Here is a 25527-nt window from a genome sequence, read left to right as displayed (position 1 = left end):
CTTTTTTATGTGATTAAGATTTTTTGGGAACATCTTATGTTGTTGCGATAGCTACTTACTAGTTCAGAATAGAACTCTCTGATCAGTTCAAGAGAATGAACCTGATAATAAGCACCTTGTTAATTTTTGTTCAATGGAATTGGGGTCTAATTAAGACCCTAGATAGCACAAGCACTGTGTTTGACTCTGCACTCACAATATCTGTTTGAGAACACTGGGTAGCAGGATATAGAGTTTTTCTAATTGCTCTTCATTGAGAAGCAGGTAACTTTGTTATGAGTTGAGTTTTAGCGTACAGAAAACATCTACCAACAATAAGATTAACAGTTTACCTTCGCAGTCCCTGGATTAATTGAGAAAAAAAAAATTGTAATTTAAATCCTCTTTAAAAGAGGTTGTATTTAGTGGCTAGCTCAGTTTTGCAAATGTCATGGTCTGCCTCCAGTGAATATAATTTTTATTGTGTGACATGAGCTTAATCTGGAACATCTTGAGAAAAGAATAATAGTAAGGGTGTTTCTGGTGCAAAATATGCTTAACAGCAAACAAAAATAATTTTTAAGAGAAGGAACTAAACAGCAGGTGCATGAGTACATCAAAGACAGCTGAAGTACTTCTGCAGTCAGAATGAATGACTAAATGTAATTCAGGTGAATCAGATTTTGTTTGTGGGGAGAAAAAAAAAACCTGAATAATCTACATATCCATCTGTTTTTTCCTTCAGCTTTTAAAAATGTCAGCTACCTGCACTGAGGGTGCTTGCAGAGGTACATAACATCTATGAGGCTGTACATGGAGGCTGGAAAGCTGTGTGAGGTCCCTGACCCCAGGCTTGCCTCCTGGGGTGAAGTCTGGAGCCAGGTAGATACCCAGTGGCTGCATCCTTGGCCAAGAACCTGCTCCAGATCTTGCAGTGTATCTGTTGATCTGGTTATTGTCCCCTGCTGTCACACAGCCCGGATCTTAAACAAACCAAATGCTTCTATTTCACAGAGAACTTTTGAGCTGATGGTGAAATAGGCACCACCGAGAAAGTTGTTATCTTGAGGGCAGGCAAGAGACCACATGCTGAATCCAGATGTATCCTGGAAAGTTCCTCTGGCTGTGTTCTGAGAACAAAACAGGAAATGTTCAGGTGTAATGTCTCAGTCCTCTCATGCTCATTAAAGTAACTTACAAAAAATACTTTGCGTCACAGAGAACAGAGGGTTCTTTAGCTGATAAATTATATTTTTTACTATTTATTTCACAGGAAAGTGGTTTTGACAGTTTAAGAAATTGAGATTTGGTTTGTTTGTTTGTTTGTTTGTTTATTTTTACTATTAAATTCCAAAACTCAGAAAAGAGCATTTTTTATGCTCTTTCATGAAGCATGTTTTAAACATATTTAAACAAATTCAGTTAATAGGCTCTTGGATAAGATAGGACAGTTTGTGACATGGGATAATCTGCAATTTATTAGTGTATTGTTGGCACACTGAATTTACATCTATCAGATTATACCCTGTCTATGAATAGGCCTGTTTTTTAAGAGGATGTTACTTGTATTTTCTGTCTACTGTATGACAGTACAATTTTGATGTTGTTAATATAACTAGGAGTTCACTGTGGAGTTCAAATAGTGTTGTCCTGTGGTTATTTGATATGAGTACTCTTTTTGTATTATTTAGTTACTTCCCCATAGTGAGAAGCTAAGAATGGAGATACATAAGGTTTCTTCCATATTTAGTGAAAAAGTACTGCAAGTTGTTTATGGCTTTGTCAGCAGCTTTCAGTTTCGGGGGCTGAAATGAATCTGTTCAAGATTTACTGGTATGAACAAGCTAATTTAAAGCTCATAGGAAAAATTACTTGTGGTCTTGACATGTTTATTCTAGGTTTTCCTTTCCCTGGATACCTGTCAAAGCAGGTAAACCATACACCACTGTGTATGTGGATGCTTCCAAGGGTTGCACTGGTTTTACTACAGTGGCTGTAGAGCTCCAGGTGAGTTTTGCCCAGCCACTGAGATATTACCCACGGATATTTCCCAAATGGACATTTTAAACAATAATGGCCTTTTTATGGGTACACAGGGAGCGGAAGTCAGTGTTCCTTGGCAAGATAGGCAGCTGATTTCTGAGGAGACCATCTAGTTTTCTTTGGGTTCAGATTGCAGAACAGTACTAACTGTTCTGCTGAGAATCGTGCTTTGTTAAAATATTTCTGGAACATTTTGAAACTCCCTTTTTTGTATAGCACTTTGTTTCTTAACTAGGTCAATAATTTTGATATCTTCAATGAAATTGAATTGAACTGTTGAAAGTTTGTGCACCATGTGTTTTTATTTTAAGCTGACTATTTGAACTTAGTTATTTTTCTGCATATGTAGGAAAGATAGCATAGTGTCTTTTGGGCTTAAAACTAGACATCATCTCTACCTGGTTTCCTATTTTATTTTTTTAAATTTTAATAACTTATAATTGAACTTAATTTGGCAAAGTTGTTCATATTGTCCAGTGTATAAAATACCATATGTAGCAGGGGAACTATGAGAAGTCATGGTTATGATATTAATGAAATGGCTTTTATTAGTGATTACGTGGTGATCAAATGACTATTAATCAATGATTGAATGGAAATTAAATGGTAATCAATTAGGCAGTAACAGAATGCAAACTAAGCAGTGATTTAACCCGATTTTCAAGGTGAGAAAGACTGGTAACTACAGGCCTGTCAGTCTCACTTCAGTACTTGGTATGGGAATTATTGAAAAACATCTTAAGGACAACACAGTCATTGGTCGCAACCAGCATGAGTTCATGAGGGGAAAGATCTGTTTGCCAAACTTAATTTTCTTTTACAGTGTAATTTACCCAGTTGACCAAGCAAAGCCAGTTGATGCAATCTTTTTGGATTTCTGTAAAGCTTTTGACACTGTCTCACATTATCCTTCTGGACAAAATGTCCAGCCCACAGCTGGATAAACACATCATGTGATGGGTGAGCAGCTGGCTCATGTGTTGGGCGCAAAGGGCTACAGTGAATGGAGGGTGACATCAGACTGGTTATCTGTCACTTCTGGGGCTCCATGGGGCTCTGTGGGGAAGGGCTCCATCTTAGGGACAGTGCTTTTTAATGTTTAAAAATGGTCTGAATGCAGATATTGAGTAAGTTGCATTACATGAAGTAACTTTACCAATTATACTAAATTAAAAGGAGCTGTGGACTCCCTTGAGGGTGGAGAGGCCCTGCAGAGAAGTCAGGATAAACTAGAGAGCTGGGCTATCACCACCCATATGAAATGTAAAATGTGCAAATGCCAGATTCTGCATCTGATCCAAAGTAATGCTGCTTGAATATACAAACTGGGGAGGAAGAGTCTGAACAGCAGCCATCCAGAAAGAGAATTGGAAAGAGGTTTTATGGCAAGTTGAAAATGAACATGAGTCAGCTGTGCCCTGTAAGTCAGGAGGGCCAACTGTGTCTGGGGGTGCATCAAGCACAGCATCACCAGCCAGGCAAGGGAGGAGATTGTCCTGCTCTGCTCTGAGCTGGGGCGGCCTCACCTCGAGTGCTGGGGGATGGTTTGGATGCCACAATTTAAGGGCATAAAGCTATTAGAAAAGGAAGGGTGACCAGAATGGTGGTAGGTCTCAAGGGCAAGACTTCTGAAGAGTGCTTAAGGTGACTTGGTTTGTTCAGCTTGGAGAAGATAAAGCTTGAGGGAATGACTGGTTCTGCTAGCTTGTGGTAGACACGGCCTAGATTCCTGACTTGAAGTTGTAAGCATCTATCTATCTATCCATCACAAAATGAATGCCAGTGAGTATTTTCAAGATTTTGTTTGTGGTTACATATTTTCATACTCTGTGGAGGTAGACATTTTTATCAGTGTAAGCAGCAAGAACTCTCTGTGGTCAAGTACTTATTTTAAAGAGTAAAGTAAATACACAAATTCAATTCCATATTAAGGATCATTTCCAGTGAATTTCAGTTTGGGAAAAGGAGAAGCAAAGAGTAGTAATTTCTTTTAATTAATGTACATTATTAATGTGTATTATCTGAATCAAGCTGAAATTTGAAGATAGTCACAAAAGAAGATATTTTGAGAATGACAGTATTTCTTCTAAGATAAAAAATCCTGTATAGATATTAGTGTTACTGCTAGTAATGAGGTATAACTCTATGCATGTGTAATGTCTGAGTGTGAGTAACTGTGTGTATAAAAAATCTGAAGAGTTTCTGATTTTTATCTCTTTTCTAAATTGCATTCTGGTTTGAAAAAGGAGTGGTCCTTCCAGCAAAAACCAAAATATGCTGTTGACCTGAAAAATGTTATTTCATAGTGATGGCAATACTAATATATGATTATTTTTTTTACCAGGTGTCTCTAGAAACTTTTTTCAATTTGTAGCTGTTCTTCTTAGTACAGGCTGACTGTCTGAAGTTTGTAGAGGTAAAAGGTTGTTAGCTTTCCGGTTGGTGATTTTTCATACTTGCTGGATATAGCATGAGAGTCTTAGCCATAGAAATGAAATAATTTGGTTGTTGAAGTCACTAATCATAGATTGTGTGTGTGGCTTTATATGGACATGTGCACACACATGCAGGTTTCTTATGTGTAGAACTGGCTGAAGGGGGTTTTCTGTGCTGTGGAAGCATACAGAGTCTTTGTGCACGCTTTTCAGGAGCTGGATTTCAGTTCATCGTTTTCTTTGCACTTCTTTAAGTGTTACAGAATTAGGACACTCTTACATGCATTAAGGCATACTTAAATTACAGTACTTGGACCGGATTTCTTTGTTGCTATGGGTATGTCTGGATTTTCCTTTCCCTTTAGTGACTTAAGAAATGTCTGGAGGCAGGGGGAAAAAAAATCTATTGCTGTAAACTGCTAGAAAAAAGATGAAACCTGACCCTCCTATCTAGGCATCACTTTGTGCTGTGTGTTACACATTAATGTGCTAGCTAATCTCTGGCTATTGATGGAGAAGAGGAAAAAGCCAAGCATTTTACCCATTTTCTTCTTTTCCACATGATCTGGTCTGAAACCACACATAATGCTTCTATGGTAAGGATTTTTACATGAATGCAGGTTTCTGACTAGAGCATTCATTATGAGACTTGCTTTGTGAGTCTACTGCTGCTGCTCCCCATGCTTATCTTTAGAGCAAAATCTAAACAGGCCCAGTTAGCACTTGCCACCACTCACAAGTTCAAAATTTCTTTGCTTTCTGGCTCTGCCATATGCCACAATTACATCCGTCTTTTACTGCCAAATTTGGGTCGTATTTCTGCACCATTTTCTGTCTGAAGATGGACTGCACATAAAATAAACTGAGTGTTTAATACACTGTTCTCAAGTGCCTAGTTGGGAAAAATTGATACCACTTCAGACCAGTCAATACCTAATTTAGACTTGTGTATGTGTGGTTCTTGTGTGAGTGCTCTACAAATGAGCAAACAGTAACGGTGGTAGAAGTTGAAACCAAGAGATGTCACCTCTATTAAGATGCAGAATGGTCATTTAAGTGAGTTCTGAAAGTACAATACATTGGGCAGTAACAAGAAACTGCTTCTTGGGAATTGGTACACTTGAAAAAAATTGACTGCATGAACTCACAGGCCTCTGCCTACAACTTCTTAGTACCTACTCCAGAAGTCCTGAATTGCACTTCTACTCTAGAGTGACCCAAAGTATCTATGAAAATGGGATTTGTCTTAACTTTTAAGTTTCTTTAAGCCATCTCCTGTATGCCTACATGTGGATGTATACACAGAGTTAAAGTCATCTAAATGAACTAATAATAGAGAAGTTATAAAAGGGCTACAGAACAAATATTAATAACTGGTGAGACCTTAAATTACAGCAGATTAAAAATACACAGTTCTGTTGCACTTTGAACAAAGACCTGCTTCTGTTTCGCTGTTTGCAGACTGTGAAACTGAAAGTTAGAGCAGAGACATCCTGCTGATGCACTCTTCCCATTTAAGCATGCACTGTCACATGCCAAGGAGGACTTGAAGAGAGGTGATTCATCTGGCTTTTCAGATGGCCACGTGTGAATCTTGGGCAGTTCCATAGGGTAACAGAGTGAAATTGTCTTAGCCAGTCCCACAAAGTATGAGGCTGCTTTTGCTTACTGCATTTGGTCTCGTAGTTGTTTTTTACTTGAATGGGAGGTTGAGAAGTGATGTCCAGGTGTTAGATAAATTACTTGTAGGTAGAATTGCCTTGCTAAGATTTAGGCTTTGACCTTCTTCTGTGATCTCAGACCCAGGGGGAGGTTGACAAAGCTTGGGAAGAAGAACGTGTTGTTGATAGTGAAGAAAAACAAAGCAGAATTTATGTGCCACAAGGACTTTAGGCACAGCTCCTATGATAAGGAAGAAACTAATAAAGCAAATACAGCAACTGTGCTGAGACCAGCTCCAACTGGGTAAAAACTAATTCTAGCAGAGGGAGATAAGGACCACTGGCTCACAGCCCACCAACTAAAGAAACCTACCAACTCAGGAGAAGGTGTGAGCATGTGAAGTACTTAGCATGAGAATCATTTAATCAGTAGAAGGCATAATGCTAATTAAAGAGAACTGTGAAACTTGTAGTCAGTGAGCTGTGATTTGTTTGTGTGCTAAAATGTATAAATGGTGTAAAGTTTTGATGATGGGGGAGTCAGCTTTTTGTGGGTTGCCGCCTAGCTTATACTTTGCACAAACTAGAATAAAAAAAATAGAGATCCCTTGTCTCAGTGTGTAGATTGGCACTGTGCACCGGGCATTTGGGACCACAGAAGTGGCAGCAATAATTTACTGAAGTCAGGTACAACATCAGACTTGAGTTGCAGTGCTGTTTTACAATAGCTGGTTAAAATCTGCGATAGTGGTGTCCCATAGTGACATTTTTTTTTTTTTTACATGAAACACTTACTGTACTGTTAAGCGTTTGCTTCTGTGAACCCTTCCACTTTGAATGACCCTTTCCTTCTCTTGTTCGCTCTTACTCCTTGTCCCAAACTTTCCTTGGAAATTCCTTTGTGCTTGCTTCCTGTGGAAAAAATACCATTATAAATGCTGTAAGTAATGCTTTTTAACTATTGTCATATTAAAAGCAGATGAGGGTCCCTTCGGTGTCTTGCATGGTCTGCTATGTAGTATGTCATGAACATAGACTGTTCCATTGTCTCTAATGCTGCATAATTTTTAAAATTATGGTCTCCCTGGATGCCAATCTTAAGGATTCCCCATCATTACTGTAGAAGTAGTAACTAGGCTTTCTTCAGGAAGGTTGGATGTTTCTTTTTTTCCATTCTTTACAGAAATGATACATTTTTGATGGTTTGCCTTGAACCATTACTTTACTGTTTATTTTTTTTTTCCTCCCTGAGTGGTATTACCTATCAGAAGTAACAAAGAGAAAAGCATTTTTTCCAGCTGAGAAAAGCTTTTTTTTTCCAACTATAGGACTTGCTGCTTAAGAAGAAAATGTTATTGATCAATTAAAACTTTGTCTAACAGCATTTTTTTTTGATGCAAATAGAAAGTCAGTATGAAATCAGATTTTCTAAACCACAGGAGTGAATTCTCAAAGGTTTCTCACTTGTTCTTAGCTGCCTGTTTTTGGAAGTAGGGCAAAATATGCCTAGACTATGTCTTAGGTAGGATGGAACATATTTATTAAGTCTTTGGTTTGCCTTCCTATTATTTAGCAAAAAATTTTGGATTATTAATTTTCTATTAGTCTTTCTGTATTTTCATAGTGCAGAACTATTAGATATTCAGTGCTGTGGTTTCAAGAGAAGTAGGCTGCTGTGGGCATGTAAGTTTGGGGAATAATATGAGCTATGAATTGGCTGTTTCAGAAAGATGCATTGAACCCATATATATCAAAGGTAGTTATTAATTAAAGACAAGAGGAAGCTTTGATATGGAACTGGACGTGAAGAATTTTAATGTGACTAGGTGGTACTGCCTCAATTGTTGGTTCTGTGCATAAAATAGTAAGGACCTTTTAAGGGCTGGATCTCTCGGGTGAATTAAATATGTGTAACTGAACAGCTACAAAATAAAACTCGGGCAGTTGCCAATGGGAGTGTAAAATAAAATAAAAAGTAAAAATGTTTAAAGGCTTTCTGCTTTAAGGTCACAGGTGGCACTTGCACATGTTTACTGTTGCACTTGGAGTGCTGTGCTGTCCTTGATCGAATTGTGTGCTTTCCTGCTGTCCCCTTTTTTTCAGCTCTCTCTCATGCCATCAGCAACCTGATAAGGAAAACCTAGTATTTCTCCTTAGAAATTTGCTGTGGTTTCCTTCATGTATCTTTTGCTGCCCTCCCATGTATTATTCCAGGCGAGTACATTTATTGCAGGGGAGCTTGTGATGGCTTCCTCCAGATTGAAAGCACAAAAACTGGAGGTGTTCCAAGTGAAAGATGTGGTTGTTCCTAAAGCTAGACTCTGTACTATTAGCAACGACAACAATTTTAAATAATTACCTCATCTGTCTCCTTTAAGTAAGTTGTAAATAGTACCTTCATCCTATTCTCTTGTTTTCATCAGTCTTTCAAACCTTTAACTCAGAAGCAAATTTCTCTTATAGTAGTAATTGTTTATGGCTATTAGTTTTGTTTAGTTTGATTTGAAGTATTACCTATTTCTAAGTTGTTTAAGGAAATATACTAATGAAAACCGTTTCAGTATTAATAGGGGCAGAAAGTAAGAACTGATTCCAAATGAACCAATAATCTCAAAATAAAGCCCTATAGTCCTACCACTTTAGTATTTATGTGCAAAACTGCATCACAAAGACATGAATAAAATAACCTTTTTATCGAGTCAGGACATATGCATTCAGGGTTTAAAAATATACAGGAAAGTCCAACTCAGACTTTGAAGAAGATTTTTAAATGTCTTGAAACTAAACCCTAAGGCACTTGGGAGGCACTAAGGCAGAATCAATAGGGAAGATTATGAGGAAATGAAAAGAGGATTTCAGCCTTAATCAGGCTATGTTGATGGTGAGTGTCTTTTGTGTGGCAAGAGTTACTTGCACCTCAAGTTTCTCAGGATTTGAAACTGCAAAGCATAATTGCTGCATTAAAATCAGTGTCAAAGTGTCCAGAAATGTCTATTCTTATAGTGGGGAACAGAGAAACAGTGCTTCTGTAAGTTCAGTGCCCTGATGAGGTAAAGTTTTGATACAAAATTCATGAATGGAATTTGTCTTTGTTTAAAATGTCTTGCTTCTTGTAGATTGTTTAATTTCAAAAACTGAGGCTGGCAAATGAATTAACACCTCTCACTTCCTTTGAGAGCTAGAGCGGGTCTTCCAGTTCCTACAGCTGTAAGTGTATATAAGTGTGCACAATGCCAACCTCTCTCTCTTGGTTTGGACACACCTTAGTCCCCTCCTCCCCTCATTTCTGGTTGCCACATGACTTTATTTAGTCATCATCAAGAGGAAATAGTATGGCTACAGTAGAAATTTAAAATGCAAAACGTGAAAGGAGTCTTAAAAATACACTCGGAAAGATACACAGTAGATCTACACTCAGTAGATAATTTTCTACTTCCAGCTTGCAGGATTGAAAGAAATGATAGCTTCTCAAAGCCTTTAAGGCAAAAAACCCAAAATACCCATGTATTTCATGGGATGAATCTCCCATAGTAAGTATAACTGTAAAGTATTTTTTTAGGAAGTACTTGAGACTAAAATACTAGTAGTGGGCTTGGTCATGACTTTGTGCCTGCATGTGCTTATTATGGTACATCATGTTTTGTTGTGACATACCATGGCATGCCATGATTTTTGTTCATGTTTTGTTGTTTTCCTTTTTTTCTTGCCCTTTTTTCTCCATTCTCCTTAAATTGTAGTCTGAGCTTTGGAGCAAATTCAGATGCTAACACCTGTAATTTTTTTTTCTCTTCCTGTGGTTTTATTTGCTTCAAGTGATTGTCAAAAAGCGTTGTTACCATATTTCCTGTGTTTAAAGCCACAGTGAACGGTATGCAGTCAAAGGATATAGAAAGTTCACCCTTTAAAGGAACTACATAGATGCCTTTTTAAAAAGAGCAGGCTGTTCTCAAGCTGTATAATTAATAAGCAGTTTTATTCTAACTGACTCTCCACAGCATAGTGCATATTCCTGTTTGGATCAGATAAGGTAAATGCTGTCTAACCTGCTCTATATCAATAAATGTGAAAAGCTCAGAGGGAAAACTGTCTTAGTTTACCTTTCCTCCCTTCCTACTCTGTATATACCTCACAGAAAAGCTAATACTGCTTTAGTTAGAAAAATGGATGATACTGTAACAAAATGTGCTTTGCCCACTATTCATTAATGCAGTGATTGTATTTACTGCTTTTGTGGCTGGTATTTAACAGTAAGCAGTAGTTTTGGTTTTTGCATTAGATCAGCCACTGTGGAATAAATCTTAGAGTAACAAAAATTACTTTATTGGTGTTTCACTTTAAATTTTAAACAATGTATTATTTTTTAAATCTTAATTTCTTCATACTTAGAATTTCTATAAATGTTATGAAATTGATATTGTAACTAAGGTATAAGAGCCTTAAAATGTAACGAAGTTGTTTAGCATGATAATCCTGTGCATTTTTGTAATGTGAATCATCCACTCTAAAACAAATTGCTTTCAGAGTTCAGAAAGTTTACATGGGAAAAGCAAATCAATGTTTCACCACTCATCACTCTGATAAGTTTCTAGTTCAGGCAGAGTAATTGTCTTGTCTTCTCAATGTGAACTCTATGGTATGCTGCCACTTGGAGCACCATAAACAGGGCAAAGAGCAAAACCAAAGGGTGGCAGAGCTGTTACTGTGAGGTGTGTTCTTCAGCCTCTGTTGTGCTCTTTATCTGGCAGGTCTGCGCAGACAAACGCAGCAATGCTGCAAATGAGGCCATGTGAGGTTGCCTAGACAAGTTGTGAATGCCCCATCCCTGACAGTGTTCAAGGCCAGGTTGGATGGGGCCCTGAGAAACCTGGGTTGGTGGAAGGTGTTCTTGTGGAAGGGAGGCTGAAGCAAGCTGATCTCTAAAGTCCATTTCAACCCAGACTATTCTATGTGTGATTCAAATCTTAATCCTATGAAAAAGCAGAGAACTAGATGTGAAATATTGCATATATTTTGAGGCCTCGTTAGTTGCAGCTAGGCTTGGGGTGCAGTTCATGCTTTGCAAGAACAGTGTCCCATGAGATTGCTAGTGTGCTGATATTAAATAAATACCTGACTAGAAGTTGTAGGCTACTATGATATTTGCTTTCCTTCTTTCTTTATAACCAATTTTTTGGAAAAGAGCAGCAGAATTTTCCTGTTTCAACTTGTTCTTTAAACAGGCAATTGACAGTGTAAGAGAAGTTCTAGTGTGTTGACATTATCATCACAGCACCAATGCACCTTTGTGCTTTCAGCTTAATTGCTTTTTCTTTCCATGTTGGTGCAATATATTTATATCTGATATTTGTATTAACTTGATTCCTGTAAAAATCATTTGTTTAGCACACTGGGAAGGCATATGAAATTCCAGAGCTCTAACAAGTACTACTAAGCATTTGTTTCCCTTTTAAGAGGTGGCAGTTAATGTCAGTTTTCTCCAGACATGCTGATATGCCACTTGTGTGTTTTAATTAAAAGTCAACAGATTGAGAAAGTGCTAGTGATGGCAGAACTACCAAACTGAAGGCAAATGTAACACTTCACAGGCTGTAGAACTAAAAAATATCTTTTTAAGAATAAACACGTGATCAGAGATCATTATTTACAATCTTTAGCTTGACTTTGTCATTCAAAAGCTTTAGATCTTAGGCAGAGAGTTCTGGAGGTCAGAAGTCCTGCACAGGGATTGGCTGTGTAGAGCAAGACTTCTGCACCCTTATGTATTCTATAAACAGGAAGAGCTTTCCAGGCTCACAGGTGCCCACACAAACCCTTCAGGTTTGATCCCAGGGCTTCTGCGTGCAGTGAGCTGGAGGAGTGTGCCAGCTACCAGTGAACAAACACAGAGACAGATCAACTAGCAATCTCCCTGCCCTTCAGTGTATGTCTTCCATATTTGGGTGTAACAGGCAGATCAAAGTTAACCCTCCGAGAGAAGACGAATTTGATATGTCAGTTCTGGACTTTGTCAAAAAGAGAATGTAAGAAAACAACAAGTATCAATTTTAGGAGTCACAAATGAGAATGTTGGGGCATTACAGAGCAAGAAAAGCCCACTGCATGATACTCATTTCTTGCTCTAGCAGCTTACAATATATCAAACTTCAAAATGCTGACTTTGAGTATTTGATTTCTCAGTTTCTCATAATCTGAACAGCTGACATTGAGGATGCATTGCTATGTTTCAGAATAACTTTATGCTTATCTTAGAAGTAAATCAGCCAGGTCTTAAGGAGGCATAAGCTGTATAGACACTGGACTAGAATTGTCAAATGTTAACGTGCTTAACAGGAGTGTTTTACTTCTGATTTTGTAACATACTGAATTAAATTTAGAAAATAATTGTGTAGCATTCTGAGCCTGCAGAGAACAGCAGAGTATTTTTCTGTCAAGGTTTTCTTTGTTGCTCTTGATATTTAAAGTTAATGAAATTTCAGTCACCAGAATAATTGAGAAAAGGCATGTGAAGCCACCTAATTATGGAGTGAGAACTTCTTTAGAGACTTCTATTTTCATTCTTGGATTTCAAATTACTGGTTTTTGAGTCCTGAGTTTTATTGCAGTTTCTTGCTTAATTTGTGGGATTTAGATGGTGATCTTTAAAGCAAGAAAAATGTCTTTAAAGTAGTGGAAATATGTCATGTTAGCACTGTCCTAAGACCCTTTTTTAAAGTGCCTGACAAGCAAAAGTTTGTATTTTGAGGAAGTATTTTTTTCAGAGTGGGGATTGTTTGCTTGTTTAGTTTTCTTGCCCTCAAGGTATTCTGTTAAATAAAATTGCTTTGTTTTATATGGTGTTAGCAATAGGATTACCTAGCAAATCATATTCCCCCCCTCTTCCTATCCTGATCTTTAAGCAAGGAATGCCAGAAACAGGGAAATGAAACTAATTTTGACGCTATCAGTTGATTTTTCAAAGCTAGGAGGTGCAAGTACTTTGGCTGGGGTTTTGCTATTTAGATGTCATTACTGCAGCATGCCTTTATTTCTCTGAGAGCTTCAGTTAGTGTCTTAAAAGCTAAGAAGTGTGAAAGCTTCCCAAAGGCTTTTAGTATAGTATGGGAAAGCTTCTGCTGTATGCTTTTCGTGTGCGTTGTAGACAGCAGTCCTGGAAAGTACCTGCCTAGTCATGGCCACACAGTGTAGTGGCTTGGCACATATCAAGTAGATGAGGGATGTCCTTGCTCGTGTGCTTGGCTAGAGAACTAATGAAGGTGGTAGCAAAGTGGAGCTGCTCTGCCAGAGAACGTGTGTACATATATATGTGTAGTTTCATGGATTGCATGAAGCCTCCAAGCCACTTCATTCTGTGAGGAATTGCATAGAAGTAATAGTTGTGCAAACACCTGTGTGAGTGAAGATGCAGTCATATAAAGCATTATTAAGGAGTATGCCTGTAAAAACTTCTGAATACTCATTATCTCGCTTTCTCTGCAAGTAAAGTTTATGATATGCAAGATACGTGAAGTCTCACAGGAATTTTTATTGCACTCCTACTGAAAGAAACCGGAATGGAGGTTTACCAACAAACATTATTTGAGCAAAGGAATGGTTGGAATCTAGAGCCTCATTTGTTCCACTTGAGGAGTTTTAAAGGTTTAAGGAAACAGTTTCAAGGTCTACAACTAATACCCTATTTTTAAGTCAACTGTAAATGAAGCACAGGGTAGAAGGTGGAAGGAAAATGCATTATGTTGACCAGGTCCAGCCATTTTGCAGATTTTCCATGTACAGAAATATATTTGTTTCCTCAACATTTAGGAGAGCATAACTTAGATTGACAATTGTGTTACAGGGTTGAGGTTAAATACCATTTAAATCTCACACTGTGAATGGACTGGGTAGCTCTCCCATTGAGAAATACGATGTATCAACAGGCGTGATTCCTTGAGAAGCATAAAGGGAGGTATGAGCAATTACCATTTTTTGTCAATGACATTTGAAAGTGAAAAAAAACCTGAGATGTCTGCCAAAAGATTGGACACCTGTTCTTGATACCAGTTTGTCTAACCAAAGCTGTAATATAAATCTTATGTGGATTTATGGTATATGCCATTTTCGGTAGTCAATGTAGAAAAAAAGCACATGTTTACTAATGTCTCTTCAGTCTGTGATTCAGGCTATTACCAAGAAATCAGTGGTGTGGGTGGCTGGTTTGGATCCTGAGATTCTTTATATTCTCTCTTTTTGATTTAAATACTTCTGTTTTCAGGTTCACATAACGCTAGGGACCAAAGAAGCGTACGTAATATTTCTCTGGTGCTGGGATCAACCTTCTGGAAGAAGACTCTAAAATATCTTTTTGCCTTCAAGTTCTTCATCCTGGGACTGACTTGTCTTTGGAGAAGAGCTCAAAAGAAAAGAAGATTTTCACATTGGAGCCATTAAAAACAAACCTGTTCAAAAAACTTAATACCTGCAGATAGACTTACAGAGGTTGAGTCCTGCTTTTCATCCGTGTTCCCACTTCAGACTGTAAACAATGAGTGAGTTCTGGTTGTGTTTCAACTGCTGTATTGCAGAACAGCCTCAGCCTGTAAGTATGAATATTGGCACTGCTTTGTTTTAGATAATTAACTATTTTTTTCATAATTTTTGGGTTTTTATGGGGTTTTTGGTTGTGTGGGGTTTTGTTTGTTTGGTTGTTTGTTTGTTTTTTTAATTAGGGCTGTGTGACCAAGCTTGGAAAGAATTAAGCAATTTACTTATGTCCTGCCTTGGTGGGGATCAAAAAAAGTCTGTTCTAAACTGCTGTTTCTTTCCTGTCCTTGAGATCAAATCTATCCAAAGTATTTGGAAAGAGCCTATATTTGTTGGAATTGAAAAGGAGGGGATGGGGAAAGGGTGATGAGGATGTAGACTGTCATTCTAGAGTAAATAATTTTTTAGTGGAGATGTGTATATGTCCTCACTTCTAAATGACTTAAGGCCTGCCTTTGGGTATGGCTAGACAATGACGGTAGAAGAAAATAATTACGTAAAAAGTCCAAGGTGAAATCCATTCCTCCACCACCTTAATTAAAAAAGAGTTTCCTCTTTAACTGTTCACTCTTAGAAGAGTGAAGGAGTGCACTCATATTATAAATACCTTTTTCTTAATAGAATTTAAAATGGCTGTTGTGTGAAAAAGTACATAGTGAACGGTTAGATAAAAGAAAATTTCAAAGCATGTGTTAGGAAAACAGAAAATACAGAAAAATTCTTTGTGTTCATATATTTTTAAGTACCTTTAGAGTATGTTTCTGAGTCTGGTGCTGTTGGAAGAAATTCTGCCTGCATGAACATGAAATTAACCAGGAATATGGTTAGAATTGTGAAAAAGATCATTCATTGTATGGTGTGACATCCAGATCAAATTAATATGTGGAAATGACAGTGGTCATACAGTAGTTTTACAAATATGTTAGAAAAAAACAAACCGGTTACTACTGGTAGTATTACTGTAACCAAGAGAAACTCAGAGTGAATAAAGAAACCTCACATTAATATCCTCAGCTGCTAATATTTGGCTTTAGGGAAACCAAAGAATTGGAAAAAAGTGCCTCACATTAGGCACTGTTGTTGTACAAAGCCTGAATGCCAGACTGTTGGCATGCAAATATTAAAGTGTGACCATTTACATTTTGAACTAATGAGTGCAGCTTTATCTCAATCTTAGTCAAGCAGAGCTGTGGGAGATGAACTCTGAGATACCAGCATGGGAAGCTGTGGTCCTCTCTCTTCCATACCATGTAATCCTTTAAAATGCTAGCTCTACCTATATAGAGCCAAAGTTATTTGTCTCAGGTTTTGAACATATATTTGAATAAGATGTGACAGTTGAAAATATTTCAGATAGAAAAATGGCATATTCTGTTTGTTCTTGAGAATCTCAAGGCTCAGTCCTTACAAAATCTTGACTCAAGTTCTATAACCTGTTTAAGCTACTGCCCAGGAAATCCACATGTGTTAATACAGCAGTCTGTGGGCTCATGAGGCAGGTGGAAATTGTACATGGAAAGTGGAGGAAAGGGAAGCAACCCACTATGTTTCTTCTGATAGGGTGGTATGCATTGGATTGATAGTTAAAACCATCCTTAGGATACTAGTAACATGGAGTTGAGCACTAACCTGGTTTCTGAAATGTGTCTTTCAAATGTTGTAGGAGACTTGCTTGCTACAATATGCCAAAATTCTTCAGGATATGTCTCAGGAAAAAGAGATGCATGCCCTTCTTGGCACACTTGATGAAAGGCACTTAGTTGTCCTTTCCCTGCAATCTCTCCCTTTTCTCTACTCATCTGATTTTGCTGTGTTGTATTGTACAGCCATTGTTCTGCCATGCTTGGTTGCACTAAGTGGAGTGTTTAATCAGATACTTATACCTCTGAGTAAGTGCAGGAATGTTTTCCATTTCTGACAAATAGCAAAGCATGTACTGTAGGTCTGAGGCAAACTCATCTGATAAATGAGACAAGTGATAAGGAAGCAGTTTTCCCTGTCTCTGCAGGTGTTGTATGATTGCATGTTTGAGAGACTTACGTACTGAAAAACATGCTAGTTTTTGTCCCAAAATGCTGTTACATATTTCCCCATTGTATCATAAACTTAAGTGAAACACGCAAACTTGGATAAAAATTGTGTCTGTCCCCTGCTGTGCGTTCAGCTTGTCAGTTGAGTCCAGTTTCTAAGGAGAAATGCCTAATCTACCCAGTCTCACGTGCTTTCTTTCATTTTAACTTGTGCATCTCAACTTTTTCATTGCTTGCCTAACAATGTCCCAGCCATTTCATGTTCAGCCATTACATGTCGAGTGGCTTTCTTCTTTGGAAGGACTAATATGGTCTTGTAGCATCACCAAGAACCACCAGTCTCTCGAAATGGACCTTGAAAGCAGGAAGTTAATTTGCTACTTGTTCCGATCAATGTTTAAAATGTTCCTTCTGTTTTTAAACATTTACATTTATTATGGAATATCCTGAGTCAGAAATGACCCAAAACAACCATGAAGTCCAACACCTGGCCCTGTGTAGGACAGCACCAAAATTTGCTCTCTGTGCTCAGGAGCATTATCCAAATGCTTCTTGAGCTCTTTCAGGCTGGTGCTGTGACCACTTCTCTGGGGAGCCTGTTCCAGTGCCCAGCCACCTTCTAGTGAAGAATCTTTTTCTTTTCCTACATTCAGCCCATGCTTTCCCTGGCACATCTTCATGTGTTCAGTCAAGTCCGGTCACTGTTCAGCAGAGAAAGGAGGATCAGCACAGCAGGAGAACCTTGTCCACATCATCACTTGTCTGCCCATCCTCTTCCAGGGCCTCATGCCTGTTGTGTAAAGGCACTTGGGAAGGTGAGACAGCTTGGGAGGGAACTGGCCTGTCACCACAAGCAGTAGTAGCCTGCTTCCATTCTCCCCTGCATCTCCTAGGTGCCCTCCTTCTGCCAGGGGGGCATTCTCTGAAATGATTTTTTTCTCATTATCTTTGGCAGATGCTGATATATGAGGTACCTTTAATGTCATGGATAGGGACATAAATGTTAACCATCTTTGCTAGAGGGGGAAATAAAAAGAAAGTCGCATGTTTCTATGCTATTTTTAGCATCCATTGAGCTAAGGAGTTTCCTTCTCTCTTGAAATCCAGGATGCCAGAATTGTCTCTGCTTTCTGCTGGCAAAATTCTAGCATACTATATTTGAAATTATCAAATACAGCATCTCTATTCTTTTCAGCTATAGTGCACTTAACATGAGAACTGCAGATGCACGAGTCCTTTCAGTCAGTTTTATGGAAGAACAATAAGAACACATTACTTTGTGAATTTCACTGCCATTACTTCTCTAATAGCATACCCCAGAGCAGAACAGTAACAACGTTGCAGTTATATACTTGTGTTCTTTGAGGTTCCTTAAATCAAAGACAGTGTACAAGTATTACCATCATATTTTAGTGAAATGTATCTTGGCACAGCTTTTAGTCTTTTGTCAGTGCTAACTGAATGCACCCTGCTGCTGTGAAATAAAACAGTTGTCTTAGAAAGCAGTGTTGTTCCCTTTCTCCTAAATGTTACTTTGGTTGCTAAATATTTCACTTGGTGTATTCAAAACGGCAGTACTTCTGAGGCACATGTTGGAAGCTGGGTCTCTAAAGTTTCCTGAAATAGAGTGATAAAATGAAGAAAGCAAGTATTCAAATCAACAAAACTAATTAGGGATGCAGCTGAAGAAAGCATGTTCCTGATGGTGGCTTCCTAATACCCTGAGGTTCTTACCACAATAGAATCTGAACAAAAGCCAAGGGAGAGTGTTCTTGTATCACTCTTCAAGTTGTTGTTTTTGTTTTTATTCATAATGTATTTTACCACAATGAAGATTTCAGACAACTGGTTGCTTTTATATCTCTTTTTGTGATACCAAGGAGGAGATACTAATCTATTAATAAAGATGTCCAGATTTTCTAGGTGGTTTAAGTAGCCTGAACTCAGTTTCCTATGATCTGACCTTTGTTTTGGGAAAAGCAGCACTTCCTGTGATTGCACCAGTTTTCTTACACCTCCCACTGATATCCTTTATTGGTTCTGTAAGCTGATTTTGCATTTCCCAGTGCAAGATCAGTCATTTTTATCATGCTTCCACTGTGCTATCATCTCATCCACTGCTGTTTCATTAAATTCTGCCAAATTCCCACTACTAGATGCGTTGCTTGATAACAGAAGTTTAGAAATCTTGCAGATTTTCAGAGAAAGTGTCTGTGGTTTCTTTCTTAGGCTAAGCATGTCGCCTACACTAGGAATCTGTTATTTTCTTATACTGCTTTCTTCCTGGTCTGTCCATTTTTAACCTGCAAAGTTAATTTTTGCTCTGAGAAGCCTTTGGTCATGATCTGATGCCCTCCCACCTGATTTGGGCCAAAGATCAGTACAGCAGAGCTTTTCAGTTTGCTTTGAACTTGCAGTAAAATTACTGCCCTGCTACAAAAGAATAAGCTATGCTCTCTTACTTCTGGCTTCAGGCTTCCTTCCCTAGTTAATTTGTTGATGTTTTGTTGCTTGTCTCTTGTTAAGATGATTTCCATTTTGTGTTTTGTCGAGGGGCTATTGAAGTTTTGTTGCATGCAACACCATAAATGTTTAAAGTGGTTTGGAAAGTGGTTTGTTTAGTGTCTCTTTTGGTGTATGAAAGAGGATCAACAGATAGGTATTTAAAGTGGGGAGGCAAATCTTCAAAGAGAGAAAGGAAAAACCCTGCACCTACTGCTGTGTAACTGAATGCTGGATGCTTCAGAAGATGTAAATGATCTTAACCCCGGTTACTTAAGGAAATTATCCACGGGATGGATATTGTCAGCCCTAGCTTCCTTTCTGGAGAAAGGGTCATAGATACAGCTAAGGTTACATCTAACACTGCAATTTGTGCAACTCTGAAAAAGAGGAATTAAATACTCGCTGTGCCTTACAGGTGCATAATTGATCCCCCCCCCCAGCAGGCATATGTACCACCTTGCTTCTTGAAGAGGTACTGGTTCGGGCTCCATGTTCAGTACAGCAGTTCTGCACAAGTGCAGCTTCCTGCTTAAAATATCTAAAACTCAGGCTCTCTTTTTCATTAAGTTTAATCAATCTGCTCCATTCAGTAAAGCCTATGAAAGACTCATGTAAAAGATGACAACCTTAGAGAGCCCTCAGATTTCAGTTACCCTACTGAGTTACATTTTGAGCTACCAGTTTAGATACTTGAAATTCTTTTTTTCCTATTCAGTGCTGTTGTTAGAAGCAGCTTGAGGGAGCACCTTATCAAAGGGAGGAGAATCAAATAAGCAGCAAAATGCTTGGCTTTTATGATCTGCTTGTATGGCTTTCAGCCTGATAGAGCTGTTCTAGGTTTTTCTTTTACCTTTAAATTAGTCACTATATATCTTAACATATTTTTTGTGGTGTTCAAATATTAAAGTGTTTACAAAGAAAAAAAAGCACTTTACGTATAAATACCCGGATGAAAATTACCTGAATATTTTATGGCTGTGAAATTTTTAGCCCTTCATTTAGCTGCATTGATGCTATTTACTTAATATAATATTAGTTCATGACATGGAAAATAGCTCTTTGGAAGAGGTTGGAAACAAGAATTATGCCAGCTTTCTGTTGATGAAAGTATGTCTTGCCATTATCAACATACTTGAAGAAGGACGTAGTACGCTTTTAATATCTGCAGGCTCCACAGAGCTTATTTCCACTTAAACATGGGCAGGAAGTAAATTGTGCTATTTGTTGATCTGGACACCAGTGCTAGAGCCCTTGAATTTCTTGTATCTTGTTTCTCTAAAATTTCCAGATTTTTCAGTGAAAAGACATTTTCAAGAGCAAAACCCTGGTATGAGTCACATGAGCTTCCACAAGAACTAGTTGATAATCCCTAGCACAAGTTGGTAGTTTTGCAAACATCTGTGGAGACTGCATTTCTAATGCATTTTTTTTGTAATTTTTCTGTAATTTTTCTAATGGAACTTGAAGCTATAAAGCCCTGGTATTTTTGGTGTACCTTAGTTCTAATTTTAGCAGTTCAGCTAAAATTCAGGTTTATCCTGTCCTGCTTTTCTTGTCAGAGCTGGAAAGATGGGGAAGCATGAAGATTTAGGGGCATTTCTACTTGCCAACAGCTAGAGGCAGAAGTGGTCTGGACATAGCCTGAGAGATGTGCACTTTCGCCAACACTATTTGGAAATATGCTTTGTGTTAGTGAATAGAGAAGTCAGTTATTGCCCTGAAGCTAAGTGTTCAGCCTTTTGGCTTTAACTGCTTTTGATATGAAAGGGAGTACTGAGACTAGAAACTTCCTCTGCTGATATCTTACTGTATTTTTATTGTAACTTTTCTGGAATGGATCTCAGATATTCTGGTGGTGATAATTCTTAAGACCAATATGTAACTCAAAAAATATGTATTTTTAAATCGCTGTTTTAAAGATCTTTGCCTGCATTTATATTTTTGATTCGCAACATTGGCGTTTTGCAATGCTGAAAATTTTCTCTTTTCAGACTGTTCCTCAAACCTCTGATTCTGCAGTTCCTGTCATGACACTTACTAACGCGTGAGATATGCATGATACCAAAATTCCCATTTACTTACAGTAATACTGTTCTTCACTGTTCTCAAAGATCCTGAATTTATAAGGTATCCATTAGGCCACAGACTTTAATAGGTAATCGCTTGCAGTTATTTTCTTGCCTTTGTCTTCAAAGTGGCTTAGCTGATCAGTCCAAAATGCTGAGTTCTGTAATTCTGGGTTAATATCCTGCCACAGAAGGATATTCTCTAGAGTGAAGAGAATAGAAGAGTGGAGGCAGGGCAGAAAAGCTGAAGCTGTCAACTGCACTTGGATGCAGATTCGGGGAAGTGATGACTCTCTGAACCCGTCGGGTATTTTTTGTTTCTCAGATAATCTTAGTTGCTTGGATGTATCCTCAAGAGAGCTGTAGTTAACTGTAGCCAAGGAAAGATACCATCTCTCTTCATGTTTACTCTCTCAAACAAATGTGTAACACTGTTAATATGTCATGCTCTGAAAGTGATTTGACATCAAAAGGGATGAGGCTCACATGGAATTTTTTAAAACAGTTTAAACTATGTTATCTGTCTTATTGCAATTGTAAATTCAGCTCGTTCAGACTTAGAAAATAGTCTGGGTTTATAATATGTTGTCTTTAGCATGGAGAGGGTCTTAATAATTGCTTTTTTCTGGCTTGTTGTATAATTTTCAGGGTGAACATAACCACCCTTGATGTTCTGCTTGATAGTGTATCATAAAGAACTACCTACTTCATAGTTAATAAGTTTAGATATTGGGGTGCTCTCAAATAAGGCTTTTAATTTTGCCTTATCTTTGGCAGGACTGCATTACAATTTATGTGTTTCTAATCTACATGAAATGGTTGCAAGTTAGTATGTGGCTGCCTTATCTCCAGAGACTGAGAAATTAATTGAGACCAAATTGAGATTTGTCTTTTTAAGTTTGCCTGGACCAGCCTTTCTTTGCTGACACAGGGTGATATTTTATGCTCTACTGTTCAGCCAGCTTGAGTTTTCCATCTCTGGAGCAGACATACAGAGCTCGTCTCATCTTGGTGCATAGGAGGAAATAGTTATTGCTTGTTGCTTATCAGCATCTGCATTCCCTCTGGTTTATGTCCACCTCTCTGAGCGGGATATGGTTTAACACAGAGGTTTGTACTTCAAGTTTGTTGAAAGAAATTGTGACATTTGAAAGTATTGTACTTAGTTAAAAAGTAAAAATATTTCCCATGAGCAGTGTGTCATGACAGCTGAGTGTAAGTAAATGCTCTGGAAATTTAGCATTATTTTATTCTGTCCGCAGCTCCAAGTAGGTTTAAGTCTTGCCTTTGCTAAAACTCTCCAGTTCTGTCACTGATGCTGAGTTCCGTTTTCTTGCAGTTCAAACTTGACTCATCTGGAGGTTCGTCATTGCAATTCTTGTTTTACAGCTGTAAGATGTCAGGCAGGTTATTTGGAGAGCTGCATGGCGGTCTGTCAGTGGCTTCAGAACCTGTGATCTTAAATTTGGAAAGAACAGAAAAATTGAGTTGTACAGGGTGACATAGTGAAAAATGTATCTAATTTGAATAAAATGGAGGAAAATAATTCCAACAGGATTTATGAATAGATATTAATTGGAGATGACACCAAAATGATAGAATTTTAGAGGTGATACCACAATCAGTTTTAAGAAAGACAGTTGCATAAAATGTAGTTATTATCTTTGCCTCATTATGTGTATTTGCATAAACTTATATTTTGGGGTGGTTTTTTTTATTTTGCAAACTGAAAAGCTGATGCTTTTGGGGATTAAATTGCCTAAAGAAAGCATGTATGCCTATGTTTGGGAATTGGAGCTCTGTATCAACAGAGTGCATTACTTACGGAACAAAATTGCTCTTACGATATATATTCTAAATGTAGATGGCACACAAGCTAAAATCCAATTCAAGTAGATTGATTTCTTGAAAGACTAGAGTAAAACCTATATGGGATATGTTCTATTTAGAACAAATACTACTTTAAATATAGCTTGTTGTACTGCAGTTTCTAAAACCCCATTTAATTCCGAGGCTCTTGGATGGTGGACAAATAATGGATTACTGTTAAAATGGGAGAATAAATCCTGTCAGGCACAATTCCAAAGAATCTGCTTGGATATGTAAAGGCACATACACATACGTGCACGTGCACGTATGCAGTGTACTAGGTTGGTTGTGTTTGTGGCAGCAGCTTGGCATTGTTGAACTTGTGAAGAGTGGAAAAATGCCAACACAAGAATAGGCATGCTGATCCACACAGTAGCAGGCAAAAGAGCTTACAGGCCTTTCACTCTCTATGGAAGAATATCAAATGCATGTTTTCTCTTTTTAACATCAGAACTAAACTTTGAAAATAAAATTACTTGGGTTCATAATGCAAAGAAAGGAAAACTTGGGAGAGAAAGGAAGAAAGTTGCAATGTGGGTACTTCAGGGAATAAAGAAACAAGATTCGTGTGTAGCTATTTAATTATTGCTTTTAAAAACTATTTAAAAACCTTTAAAAGATGTGGTTGTGATGAAAGTATGGATTAAACTGAGTGCTGGAAAACTAGAAATGATGTAATTGAGGCCTCTTTGCATGGTCCTACCCCTAAAGAAACAAAATATGCTATGCATCTCACATCACTGAGATTCGGCTGCTCTTTTAAGTTCAGGAGTAAAATGCCAACACTTCCATTATTAAAGGAGATTAATATTCCTACACAGAGAAGACAATAAAGAGGATGTTTATACCTTTTCATACATACACACCTAGATTAAAACATGAGAAAAAAACTGACTGAGGCATGAAGATAGGTGTGTGTTAGCTGATTTAGTGATTAAAGAGCTGAACACTGTGGGGATTTCTGCAGGCTGTAAACTTCAGGTTCTTTTACATAGCAAAGAGAGTTTTTCTTATTTGTGAAAATATTTGTTGCATCGTGGGTTGGATTTTGGTGTTTAGTCAAGGGTTTTTTTTTAATCTGTTTTAGTTGTTTGGGGGTTTTGTTGGTTTTGGGGGGTTTTTGGCTGGCGTTTTGGTGGTGGTGAGTTTTTTGGTTTTTTCTGTTGTTGGGATTTTCTTCTTGTTGTTGGTTAGTTGGTGAGGGGTTTTGTTTGCTTTGGGTCCTTTTTTGTGTGTTTTGGGATAATCTGCTGAATTACAGCAAAACCCAACTGCCAGAGTATTTTCGTTGCTGCTTCTGGTATCCTGCTGACTGCCAAGATAGTCTTGGATGCTTGTTAATAGTTTCTATGGGGCATGTATAAGCATCATGATTTTCTTTGAAGGCAGCTCATCTTGAGTGTTAAGGCAAAAATTTATTCTAGCTAGATTTTAAAATGGATAGTGCTAATTCTGGATTACGTAATTTTGGTTGTTGGGTTTGTTTTGTTTGTTTGTTTGGGGTTTTTTGGGGGGGGGAGTGGGGAGGAAGTTGGGTTTTTTTGTTGTTGGTTTTTTTTTTCCTACTAGATGTTCATTGTAAACAGCATTTTCGTATCTAAAGATATTATAAAACAAGAAGGGTTTCTGAAGGGACAAATATTCACATGACATAACTGCTGCAAAACATATGCTGTAACACCTTACAAATGTGATGGTGTCTTAATCATCCCCCAAGACAGTGAAATTATTCTCCTGGTATAGTAGTAGCATGTTTCGTATCACCAAAATCATGTTTTGCAATATCTTTGTCTGTTTCTCAGTGCCTCTAAACTAGACACCAGTGTAAATAATATTCACACTGTTTAGTCAGAGAAAACAGAAGAGCTTACGCCAGTCTGATCTATCTTTATGGTAGGAAAAGTGACCAGGTTCTCTACAGTACCTTACATCACATAACAATTTACATAATTTAATGTTGCAGAATTAGTCAGCTCACATTATTCCTCAGTGAAAAGGAAAGAAAAATGATAAAGGGAGTGACATTTTAGTTGGTATTGGTGTGTTTGTAACTTTTGCCTAAAAAGACCCGCAAAACTTTCTCTTTGAAGGATGCTCTGAGCTCAAAAACCTATTTTACCCTAGAGTTGTTTGTTGATCACTAAAATGTATGTAAGTGGTTGACTCTTAAAAGAAATCACTTTTGAACTTCAGTTGCCGGCTCTGTATTCAGAGTCAAGCTAAATCTTTTCCCACACTGGTACAGTAAGCTTTCCCTGAACAATCCCTCTGCTTCAGCTCACTGGAATTTAGTAAATAATGTGGTCATGCCCAAGAAGGAATAGAATTCAGCTTAGATTCTTGGCAGTGTTGGCTCTGCAGGCATTAGGGGTGAGCATTACTGACAAATTATTTTTTATGACCAAACATAGGAGACACT

General features: G+C 37.8%; 1 protein-coding gene across 2 annotated transcripts in view; it reads left to right on the top strand.

Annotated features, from left to right (window-relative positions):
* Positions 1–25527, top strand: part of CDC42SE2 (CDC42 small effector 2) — an 83482-nt gene that overhangs the window by 35753 nt on the left and 22202 nt on the right. For both annotated transcript variants that reach the window (XM_083884356.1, XM_083884357.1), the window contains exon 4: positions 14370–14693. In XM_083884356.1, the coding sequence (XP_083740482.1) occupies positions 14640–14693 (54 nt within the window). In that variant the 5' untranslated portion in view covers positions 14370–14639. The remainder of the gene's footprint in view (positions 1–14369; positions 14694–25527) is intronic.

The sequence above is a fragment of the Zosterops lateralis genome, assembly GCF_965231275.1.
Source record: "Zosterops lateralis genome assembly, chromosome: Z".
Classification (NCBI taxonomy): Eukaryota; Metazoa; Chordata; class Aves; order Passeriformes; family Zosteropidae; genus Zosterops; species Zosterops lateralis.
Note: the sequence above shows the minus strand (reverse complement) of the source record. Positions and strands in the feature narration are given on the sequence as shown.